The sequence below is a fragment of the Chiloscyllium punctatum genome, chromosome 40 (genome assembly GCF_047496795.1).
Source record: "Chiloscyllium punctatum isolate Juve2018m chromosome 40, sChiPun1.3, whole genome shotgun sequence".
Lineage (NCBI taxonomy): Eukaryota > Metazoa > Chordata > Chondrichthyes > Orectolobiformes > Hemiscylliidae > Chiloscyllium > Chiloscyllium punctatum.
The window spans coordinates 25,484,695-25,496,808 of record NC_092778.1 but is presented as its reverse complement, the minus strand read 5'-3'; the positions used below and the strand labels follow the sequence as shown (position 1 = coordinate 25,496,808).

General features: G+C 37.9%; 1 protein-coding gene across 4 annotated transcripts in view; it reads left to right on the top strand.

The window, feature by feature from the left end:
- The window catches only part of LOC140464440 (protein tweety homolog 3-like), a 267,986-nt gene extending 256,400 nt beyond the window's left edge, over positions 1-11,586 (top strand). For all 4 annotated transcript variants that reach the window (XM_072559492.1, XM_072559494.1, XM_072559493.1 and 1 more), the window contains one exon: positions 7,294-11,586. Coding sequence is in view for 1 of the 4 variants with exons in the window: in XM_072559493.1 (XP_072415594.1) it covers positions 7,294-7,359 (66 nt within the window). In the remaining 3 variants the exon portion in view is untranslated. The remainder of the gene's footprint in view (positions 1-7,293) is intronic.
- The last annotated feature ends 528 nt before the right edge of the window (positions 11,587-12,114 follow it).

The following is a 12,114-nucleotide window of genomic DNA, read 5'->3' as shown; positions in this document are numbered from 1 at the left end:
CTTCCAAAGCTGAACACAATTCTCCAAGTGCAGTTTCATCAATATCATGCATAACTGTAACATAACTTCCCAACTTCTATACTTCGTGCTCTGACTGGTGAAGGCCAGTGTGCCAAAAGCCTTGTTACTGCTCTATCTACTTGTTCTACCTGTTACTACCTCTATCTACCACGGTTCAGGAAACCGTGTACCTGAACTCCAAGGTTCCATTATACTCCCTAAGGCCCTACCATTCACCGTGAAACTCCTACCTTGATTTGACTTTCCAAAATGCAAGACCTCACACTTATCTCTTTTAAACTCCATTTGCCATTTACCAGCCCACTTCCCCAGCTGATCAAGATCCTGCTGCAATTTCTGCTAACCTTCCTTGATACCTGTCTATGATACCTCCTATTTTAGTGTCATCTGCAGACTTACTAATCATGCCTTGTACATTCTCATCCAAATCATTGATAGAGGTAACAAACATTAATGGCGCCAGCACTGACCCTTGAGACACTCCACTAGTCTCACGCCTCCAGTCCAACAATCATCCTTCCACTATTACCCTCAGCTTCCTACCAATTGCTGATTGCATAGTCAATTTGACAGATTTTATGCAATCTAACCTTCCAGAGCAGCCTACCATGTGAAACCTTATTAAAGGCCTTACTGAAATCCATATAGACTATGTCTACCACCTTGAAAAAGGGTTTTTGAAAAAGAAAGGTTGATTTCTAAAACTTCTTTTCTAATTCAACTAATTCTTTTCCAAATGCGAATAAATCCTATCCCTAAGAATCTTCTCCAGTAATTTTCCTACCACTGATGTAAGGTTCACCAGCCTATAATTTCCAGATTATTCCCATTGCCCTTAAACAAAGGAAATCATTGCTATTAACCAGTCCTCTGGGACCTTGTGTGTAGCTGAAGGGGGTACAGAGATCTCTGCCAAGACCCCAACAATCAACCAGTTGCTATGTTTTAGTATCCCAGGACAGATCCCACCAGACCCTGCGGACTTAGCTACCTTAATGTTTTTCAAGTCACCCAACACCCACTCCTCTTTTTAATATCAACATGCCCTGGAATATGAACATACCCTTCCCTGATCTTACCGTCATCCATGTCCTCCTCCTTGGTGAAAACCATTGTGGGGTACTCATTAAGGACCTCACCCACTTCCTCCAGCAACATGCTTAAATTCCCTACTTCGTCCTTGAGTGGATCTAGCTTTCACTAGCTATCCTCTTGCTCCTAATATACAAATAAAATGCCTTGGGATTTTTCTTAATTTACTTGCCCAGGACATTTCATGGACCCTATTAGCCTCCAGATCCTTGTTGAAGTTCTTTACTGATTCCTTGATGTTCATCAAGCGCCATTCTGATTTCAGTTTTCTAAACCTTACATACATTTTATTTTCCTTTTTGAATGGTTTTCAATATCTCTTGTAATCCAGTGTTCTTCAAACTCGTCATCCTTATCTTTCATCCTCATAGGAACATATTGGTCCTGAACTCTGATCAACTTCTCACAGGAACATGCTGGTCATAGAGACATATGGCATGGAAACAGACCCTTCTATCCAACCAGTCCATGCCAACCATAATCCCAAATCATGGCCCATATCTCTCCAAACCTTCCTATTCATGTACTTAGCCAAATGTCTTTTAGTGTTGTATTTTTTCTGAACTCTGATCAACAGTTAGTTCCTCAGGAACAGCTAAAAATACAACATGCATAATCTAACTTTTCAACGCTTCATACTTCGCATCACCCAGACCCCTTTCAGCATCCCCCCTACGTAAGCTCCTGGAAGCTGACTTGCAACCCTCCATGGTCCTGGCATGATCCAATTTCTCACTCCCCACTCTGCCCACCTGGCTCCTTACCCTGACTCACCCCCACCACCACCCATGTGTTTGTTCACCCTCCCAGCACCCTAACCTCACACTTGCATAATATACTTGCTGTTTGGCAGTAGCAGTCAAGTTGGCTGTGAAGACCTTTGTTTCAAAATATAGCAGCTGACTGCTGTGGACAAAAAAGGCGTGGTTTACCTTCTGACAGCTTTAAACTACAAAAGAGCTGTCAGCATGGTAGTATGGCTCCTACTCATCCAACATCTGAGGGAGATCTGAACAGAATCTCCTCTCAGATGTGCAGAGCTCTCTTCTTCAATAGAGTGTCAATCTGTACAAAATTAGAAAATCTAACCCAAACTGCCAATTGGCAGCCTTCAAATTGGTCCAAATGTAGTTTGTCATGGAGCGGAGTTTATGCACTCAGAGACATCCAAAAGCCTACAAACAAGCAATATTTGTGTGTGTGTGTGTGTGTGTGTGTGTGTGTGTAAAAAGATAAAACTTGAAAACTCTTTAAAAAGAAACTTATGCAAAAAAAATGTAGGCTCACCCGATCAGCTGTTGACTTGATGATTAACCAACACTCTGCAGACAACATCATGTCACCATCACAAAAGAAACCCAAAGAGTTGTGAGAAAGAACTGTATGTATTGTTCCACCCATCATATTTGTGTCAATTGTCTGTCATATGCATGATTGAGGGATTGAAAGGGGGTTTATGACCCTCTGTGTTAACTCATAGTCAGAATGCAAAATGGCTGGCCCCATTACTTACTTTCTCTACATTGAGAAATATTTGTAATGAATTCAGTGAGAAGAATTACCTCTAAGATTTTCAAAAATTGAAGTCCTACTGCTCAAAAATAAGCTGCTTAAGATGTTCAAATTCATTGCTGCCTTCTTAAGCAGTCCGTTGAGGCCAAAGGCTTTCACTCCAGAGTATGGGTCTCGAAGTGACTAAACAGCCTGGATGCTGGGTCTGCAAATCCAGCCGCAGGTGTGGGGCATGTGGTGACTGCTGAAGTGAGTGAATGGGATGCTCAGGTTTTCACACACTCCTTCTGCTGTTTGTACTTAACCTTCACTTTGAACCTTTAGAGATGCACATAATTTGTGGGTTTTTTTGTGAATGCTTCTCCCCCCAGTTTGGTCTGTCTTGAGTTAGAGATTCCCATGAGTTGGTTGGGATATATTTCTTTTCAGTGAAATGTTTGAAGATGTCTATGCCCTCTTGTCAACTGTTGGCCTTAGATTAGATTAGATTAGATTCCCTACAGTGTGGAAACAGGCCCTTCGGCCCAACCAGTCCACACCGACCCTCCGAAGAGCAACCCACCCAGACCCATTTGCCTCTGACTAATGTACCTAACGCTAAGGGCAATTTAGCATGGCCAGTTCAAGATTTAATGAAGGGATAGAGTTTGTGGAGTCTTGTGCTGGGCATGTAGGCCATGTGCATAACTAGTGTCTTGATGCTGGTGATGTTGGCCGGACAGAGGACATCGCTATCACGATGTCTATTCTGCCAACAGATTTGCAAGATTTTGCAGAAATTGCTGGCGATACTTAAGTAGTTCAGTACACCTTTTGTGTACAGAAAGTTGGGTATCACTACTGTCCTGTAGACTATAAGCTTGATGGTGTTCAGATTCCAGGTATAACAGTCAGGCTGTTTCCTAAGAGTCTGGACTCTCTACCAGTACTTCTTTATAACTGGCTGGGACACCCTTGTGTTGCATCATGGCTGGTTGAAGTTACCTCAGGAGGGAGAAAGTAAATTTTGAGAGTTTTTCCTTTCAGCTTAATTTGTTGAACTGACCACTTTAACTACTGTGCTGACTGCTGTTTGAAAGAGATAAAGAAAACATTCACCTCTTCTTCAAATTTAGGGAGTAAATGGGCAAACTTCATTACTCTGGTCCTTAAGTCTGAGGTTCCTTCAACAATGCCTCCTTCATTGGGCATGTTGGAGTTCTCCCCTTCAGCTTGAGCTACTTCAATTTAAATTCCTTCTTGCTTAACCTTTCTTGGAAGTCGGTCACTTTTCTTTTGACATTCTTAGCTGCCTCTTTTTCTTTTTTTTTAATGTTGGAATTTCAGTCCTAATCTCTGCTGCTCTAATGTTAACTTGTCTGTTTCAGTTTCTCACTTTCTTCTTCTGGATACTTTGCCACCAGTTTTGTCATTTCTGGTTCCCTAACTTTTGGCAGAACTCTACGTCCAAGTGTGAATCTACACCTTTTCATTCTTATAATGACACTGCCTTTAACTTCTCAGATCTGATATTACCCTGTTCAATAAAAGTATTGATGTCAAATATTAGTACTGAAGACCTAAGTAAGAGAACTTTTAGTATTTGTTTAATAGCTACTGAAGGAACAATTTACTTTCCCCATTTCTATTCTATTCTTAATCTGTGGGAATTCTCCCAGATGCCAAGCCCCAATTTAATACCTGGTCACCCTGAGAAAAATGATAAGACCATTGGAAATAAGATCGAGTTAGATTAGATTACATTTCCTACAGTGTGGAAACCGGCCCTTCAGTCCAACAAGTCCACACCGACCCTCCGAAAAGTAACCCACCCAGACCCATTCCCCCCTGACTAATGCACCTTACACAATGGGCAATTTAGCATGGCCAATTCATGTGATCTGCACGTCTTTGGACTGTGGGAGGAAACCGGAGCACCCGGAGAAAACCCACACAGAGAATGTGCAAACTCCATACAGACAGTTGCCTGAGGCTAGAATCAAACCTGGGACCCTGGTGCTGTGAGGCAGCAGTGTTAACCATTAAGCCAGCGTGCTTCCCCCCAGGTATTTGCCAAATTTTTGCCCACTTCCTTCACCTGTCAATAAAAGATGTGATATCAAGCATATGGTCGGACTGCAAAATTAAAAAGGATTAATTTCTTGCATAAAGGACAGTAAAAGAATACGCAATTTTGAGTCCTGCGATTGCCTTTGAAGTTTAAGATTTAAAATAGAGGTCAGGCTGGATTCACTGGTTCTTGGGGGCAATCAGCAGTAGCACATGTAATTATTTAGTAGTTCTCAGTGCTTCTTTGTGATTGTTCCTTTCGGAAACGAGCCAGAATCTTCACAAAAGAGATGGGGGAGGAGAGTTCGCTGCTTCACATGGAGTAATTTACAGAAGCTTTGGAACCAGTCTTGAAATACTGATTCAAGTATGTATTTCCAAGACTGATTTTCAATATTAACCTGTCTGTGACAGCCACGATCCAATGTCTGGTACTTTGTATTTGTCAATATCTTCATACAGTTGTAATAAATTATGATGCCTTGACTCCATCCCACTATACCCTGACATCATTCTTTTATTCTCCCCTTCAATTTGTGGTATTGCCCACTTTAGTCATTTTGTCTTGTCTCAATCCAATTTGTAACAGTTCCAAAAAGTTGAAATTTAACTTCCAAATATAGGTATAATGTGACGTCTATTTCATTGAAACATATTGCAGTTAAAATAAATCACTTTGGGTTCTTCAACAAGCTTTCATCCACAGTAAAAAGCTTTAAATGAGAAAATAATAATAGCTCCTGGTACTGAGGAATTTGTTAAATTTGTAAACTCTTTAACCTTGTCTCAATTTTCTAACTACTGAACTAAGGAAATTATTTTGTGATGCTGATTTTATTTGATCTTCGTGTTTGCCTTCTCTGCTCTTTTCATCTTCCTAACTTTTCTGAAGACCAAAACCAAAGTCCTACTTTAGTATCTCTGACCTGTTTGTCTACCAAATCAAGCTTTTTATAGAAAGGGCACCAGGTTGTTCCTGTGAAAAACACTGAGCAATGCCAAAGAAAATTTTAACGGTGAGCATTTTTTCCTTGAAATGTCATGCTACCACATCTTAAGCTTCTACAAAGTTGAGTTTTTTTTCCACCCTGGAATGTATGACATTGCAAGTGATTTGTTTTGTGAGTATTTGTTTGAATTTGCTAGGTAGATCTTGTAACTACAGGTGTAACTACAGATGCTGGTGTGAAAACAGATCATCTTTGTGAGACACTGAATTCATTACGTATGAGTCAATACTTATTAGTGTGGTCATTGATCTAAGTCAGAGTTTATTTATCAATATTTATCAGTACTTTCATATTAATTCCACACATTTATAGTTTTATTTCTAGGAGTTTTATTGGTATGAGTGGTAAGTCCTATTTATGATGTCCATGTATAATTATTCGTTCTTGAATTGCGCAGGAGAAACCTCCAGTTCTGTGACATCTTACTTATTTAATTCTTCATTTGTTTTGATGAATTATTAGTAAACTGCACTCTAATAATTTGAAGCACTTTCCCTTAACCATAGTATCTCTGTCAAGTTCATTATTTCCAGTTATTTCCACAGTTATTTGATCATCATTTTAACACTCCATTTGGTGAGCTACAATTACCAAAGCAAATGTCAGTTGACAGGTTTTCACAATGTGGAGAATCACTAATGTAATCCTCCTTTTGGATTCTCTATATTTAATGGAACAACAGCTTTTGAATCAGGATCTTCTACTTATTGAATCTTTTCATTTTGTCATTTCCAAAAACAGTCAGTACAAGTATGGGAGGAGGTTGCATGCTGATTATTGGTGTAAAAATAATTATTGTTTGATCATATTGTTTGTAGTATCCCTCTTGTTCCTTTTGCCTCCTTTCCCATCCCACTCCACCTCCACTGCACATGCTTATTGAACTATGAATGTACCTCTATGAATATATTCTGTTGGTATTTGAAAGCTGAACCAATTTGTGGGGCACGTTGTTTATGCAAGCAACTCAAGGTAGTCTCTGCTTGTCTAGTCCTTCCTGAGAAAAGTAATTACCAACTTGTGTTCTACTTTCTCTCCTAAGCAGACTTTTATCAAGGCCTTGGTACAATTACTGCCTTTCACTGCCCATTTTAATGAGCATGGTGACACTAAGTACACAACTACATGTGGCTAAACATGTTTGTTTCACAAACCTTTTAACTGCTTATATGACAGTCTCCTGGTTGCATCTGTCCATAATTTCAAACATCTGTGAAGATTGCTATCTGCAAATGTAATGAGTTGAACTTGGATGTTATGGCTTGAGAGCCAAATACCTCGTCATAAATAGGCCTGAAACCAACAGCATCCACTAAGACTTGAGGAGAAAAGGAAAAAAACTGGAACTTCCGCATGTCCAATGCCACTAATACAGTTTTACTAACTTAATGAGAACAGCACTATTCTATCAGTTGTACATCATCTTGGGGGTTAAGGCAATATTTAGAATGATGCCTCAGAGAGGCTGGGTTGTTGGTTCTTTGAATTGTGCTAATTTGCAACCCATGAATTGAGGGAAATTGTATTTTTATGAAGGTGATATAGATGTGCATCAAGTTTACACAGTATTTAATATCTTGTTAACTTGGACTCTCCTATTTCCTCACAGTACTCGAACAGCATGAGAGCCAAATACCTCGCCACAAACAGGCCTGAAACCAACAGCATCCACTAAGACTTGAGGAGAAAAGGAAAAAACTGGAACTTCCGCATGTCCAATGCCACTAATACAGTTTTACTAACTTAATGAGAACAGCACTATTCTATCAGTTGTACAGCAAAAGTAGATTAGTGGTTACTAGGAATGAATAATTTTGCCAAACTAAATTGTGGTGAGACTGCATAGGAGATGTGTACCGTCAGATTTGTAGATGCTGCACAACCTTATCAGTCCCAATATTGCATTTTACATCATTCCAGTTTGCTTCAATTTAAGGTTCTCTCATTTCTATATTGCAACAGGGATGCCAGGGTATATAGGTGCACCAGTCTATCACCATGAACAAAACCACGATAAAATGTGTCAGGTTGTTTTCACATTGTAATAATTGTAAAGCGCACCATTCGCTGTAGATCAATAAACCATAATTCAGAACAAGACAATGTTTTTATTTATCTGGATAAGTTCACAAGAGGATATGCCAACATATTAACAGAAGCAATGATGATATTAATTGTTTGTGATTGCCAAAAGTGCAAAGTATTGTGGCGTCCCTAAGATTTTGAAAGAGGAATGTGGAGAGACATTACAGAATTAATGGTGAAGCCTGTGGTCTTTTAGGTTCAATGTGGTTGTAATATTACTTCTAACCACTTTTAAGTTGAAATAATGGGGGCGATACCTGTGAAGAGGGCATTTATTACCACAGGGAGTTGTGCAAAATATTGGGAAAATGCACTAAATCACCTCTGAAAGCCAGCAAAATGTAGGTCACTGATCAGTAATCAACATAGCTAATCTGATTTTTGTTATCACTGAAAATGCATGTCTTCTGGATTAGAAACTGTTTCTAATCTTTGAAAAAAATCAGATCAAAAAATTTCCCGTCCTGGCAAGTGCATGTTTTCAGTATTTCTTGAGAAGTATTTTAATCTGTTGCACATAAGATCCTTCAGTACTCTTTTTTTAAAATTTTGTTTTTTTTAATTGTATTGCAGTAGACGCAGTACCTGTAGTTTAGCTACTGTTTTTATTAGTTGTATTTAAGGTGCAATTTCTTGTGCTTTAACTTGCACAGGCATTTTTTATACATCAGTTTATCTGATTTTAATTGGCTCAAAGTTGTACATTGCTGGAAACATATCAATGCATCTAACCACATGAGGATGAAGCACCCTTGCAGATTATAGAATAGCTGCATTTCCTCTAAGTCTCAGTTTTGTGGAATATTACAAGGTTTAAGTAGTACTGTATGATAACAAGAATTGAATTATTTACTTTTACTGGATAAATTATAGCCTTTAAAACTTTTTCCTCACTACTTATTGCAGTCTTGGGGGTGGAAAAAGAGTAACCACAAGCCTGAATCATGACAATCCACCGTTCGGTGATTCTGCTGATGTTTAACGATGGTGCTGTTTAACAATCTAATCAGCTGCTTAAAGAACACAATGTGGCAGTTCTGTCATTCAGATTCAGAATGAAACATTCCAACTTTGATTTTGGTTAATTTTGTGTAGTGTCAAAAGGAATTAAAATGCTCAAATTTTAAATAAGAATTCTAACTTCTGGAAGATTCTTTCAGAAAAATAAATCACTTTCTACTTCAATGTTCTTGACAGCTGAGCAATAACATGTCACAGATTTCACTTAAACCTGAATGAAACATTCCAAATGTCTAACTTCTGAACCAACTCTATGTTTAATATGTTCTTGTGCAAAGTATTCAAAATGTGAATTAATTTTAATGATACCACAGCTGCAGGAAGATTTGGTTTTTCTCCTAACATTTAGATATTAAATCTAAAGAGTAATCTATACTTGGAGACTATACTGCTGCTGTTAGAGTTCCAGAATCTTGTGGATTAAATTCTGAGAAAAAAACAAATTGGGAACACTTATTGTGTATGTTAAAATGAATAATTTGAATGTTGACATTTTAAAATCCTTTTTTGGGAAGAATTGTTCGATAACCTGCAACAAATTTAACCATGTTTAACCACTTGATACCCAGTTCTAATACATTTTGTTTGCAGTCTTGATCATGCTAACCAAAGTGGAGCATTTCTAATGTAGATTTGAAACATCTAGTGATTTGTTATCCACCAAAGTGAAATCTGGAATTAAAATTCATGAAACTTATCCAAGTTATTGAAGTACAAACATTAGTTTTCACTGCTGTAAATCTTGTGTTTTACATCATCATCTGCTTTGGTTTCCATAGCCTTCCCTCCATTTCTATGATGAGGCATTGCTTTGCCCAGCTACCACCAACCAATGTTGTCCTAAATAGGTCTCTGCCTTGCAGTCTGATTCAGCTTTTCAGAAACTGAACGTTTGCTACAACACTGACACTTGTCCTGAATTAGAGTGACGCACCCTCAAATTGTGCTTCAAAAAATAAACTGAGCCACATTCTGCGGCAGCAAGATATAGTTCTTCACTATAAAAGCAATGTCTAAATTTCACTATAGATAAATATAAAACAAAATTCACAGGAAATGTATTAGTTGTATATTACTTGGAAGTTGGGGAAGGGAATTATGAAGAATGAGCTTGAATTCGGTGTATACTGGGATTTATAAAGTTTTCTTTTTGTTTTGGAAATTTTGTCCAATGAGCAACATACTGGACAGGTTTTCCACTTCATTCAGCTGAGCCTGACTTGTTCTCTGCAGGATAATCAAGAGAAGATTGGTGTATTCAACTGCAAGTATGCACTTGTTCTTGACCGTTTTCAGAAGCACAATCTCGCTTTAATTCTGTGAAGCGCGGGTTTCCACAGTTTATCTTTTTACACCTTGGAAAGCACATATCAACCATGCAACCTTGAAAATGTGAATGCTGGAGACACTTGGGTGTAAACATTGACCATCAACCTGGACCTTGTGGTGATTGTAAGATATTTGCTGTGAATTTCCTAAGCATTGCAGGTTTAACCTTGTAGTGCCATACTCTTTATGTAGTACTTAATGTGTATTCTTGCTAGCATGGGGACTCAAGTTCTGATAGATGTTTGAATTTCCAACCAGCATTTCATTTTGCCAAGTTCAATTTCAAATGAACATGTTAATTTGTGACTGTGGCTAATTGAAATTTCGAACAAAATTCATAAGATATGTGGCTGTTTGCCCTGCATTTAAATATATTTTGTCACGAACTAACTGTTCAAAAAATGAGTGGAAAATAATAGGTTTGCTAGTAAAAGGATCTATTTTCAAAAGGCCTTAAGGTTGACTGCTGATACGAGATTGGAATTGGTGTAGCCAAAGAAGGCTTGGGTTATTTGATATTGGCTTTGTTTTTACAAGGTTGCAGAGTGACATGATGTGCCTTTATTGGGTGATGTTTTGCTCACTAGTTACATTGAATGTGAAACCTGCCATTACAGCAATGATGGAATTGTTACGTTTAGTACAAAGTGATGATTGCACAGAAGTTGATTGATTTTTAAGCTTAAGCATAAAAGCTTTGTCCCAGTGCAGCCACAGTTCAGCCCATTCAATTTTTCCTGCCTTTCCCCTGTCCAGCAACTCTTTTGTTTACACTATACTTTCTTTTTAAAAGAGGCTTATTTTTTGTTTCAATCTAGCTCTTTAGTTTCATTTAGTTCCAACAAAAAAATTTATCTGGAATTTGCTTTCACATATTGGTGAATTACATCTGAAATGATTGGAAAATGCTGGTGGGTGAAACTTAACAATTTGAGTCCTGTATAATCGATTTAGTTACATTGTGAATCAGAGTTACTCTGTTGTATTAGTGTGACAATCCTTAAATGTTTTAATAGAAATTTTATCATTTGTAGAAAGGTATATCCGTGAATGAATATCTCTTGCACGAACAATGGGGCATTGATTGGTGAAATGTAATTTGCCTTTTAATGCAATTTTTTAACCATTTCAGACTATTTGTTGTGTAACATACAGCTTTAACTTTTACTTAATATGTAACTTAAAACCAGTAATTGTAGTATTTAGCACTAGTGTAGTTTTGTGGAGCCTGTTTTTAAAACAGCATTTTCATTTAAGAGAAATAATTGAATGATCCTGTGTACTATTGCTCTTTTTATTATTTTTGCTAAAAATTGCTCCAGCTCTTAATAGATTTATAACATTTTAAAAAAAATGAAATCTTTTCTTTCCAATGAGTAAAATGTTGTAAATGTCAAACCTGTGGTTTTCATGAGCTTGACCTCAATGTTTTCAAAATTAAAACTAATAAAGTTTGTTGGACTTGCCAGTTGTACTTGGGTCATTTATCCCGGTTCTATCAAATTAATAAAATGATTATACTTGGGCAACTTCTCCTTCTAGAACTACTTGTATTCTGATATTTTCAATCAGACTGGGGTGTGATGTGGCTTAAGTTGTTCTGCAAAAGCATTTCTTGAGACATCCATCCATGTCTTAACAGGACAATCTGTAATAGGGCACCATCTGCTTCAAGATTCCCTAACTGTCACTACCTCTGCTTTGAGTGTGGAAGAATGGCGGGGGTCTAAATTGTGGACCGTTGTGGTCAGAAGCCCGGTGGGCTTCCTTTACTGCATGGACTGGAGCTCTTTAATGTCAACTAAGTAAGGCCAACAAACATATACCTTTTCAGCAATGTCAGATGAAAAAATAAATGCTTGGGCGTATGTCATTCCCATTTGCTCCATTGGAGGAATATTCTGCTCAGACACTAATTTACCTCCTCAATCTCTAGACATGTATAAATTGAACTAAACTGACTTGGCTTCAACCGTTAGGAGCAGTAGTATGTTAC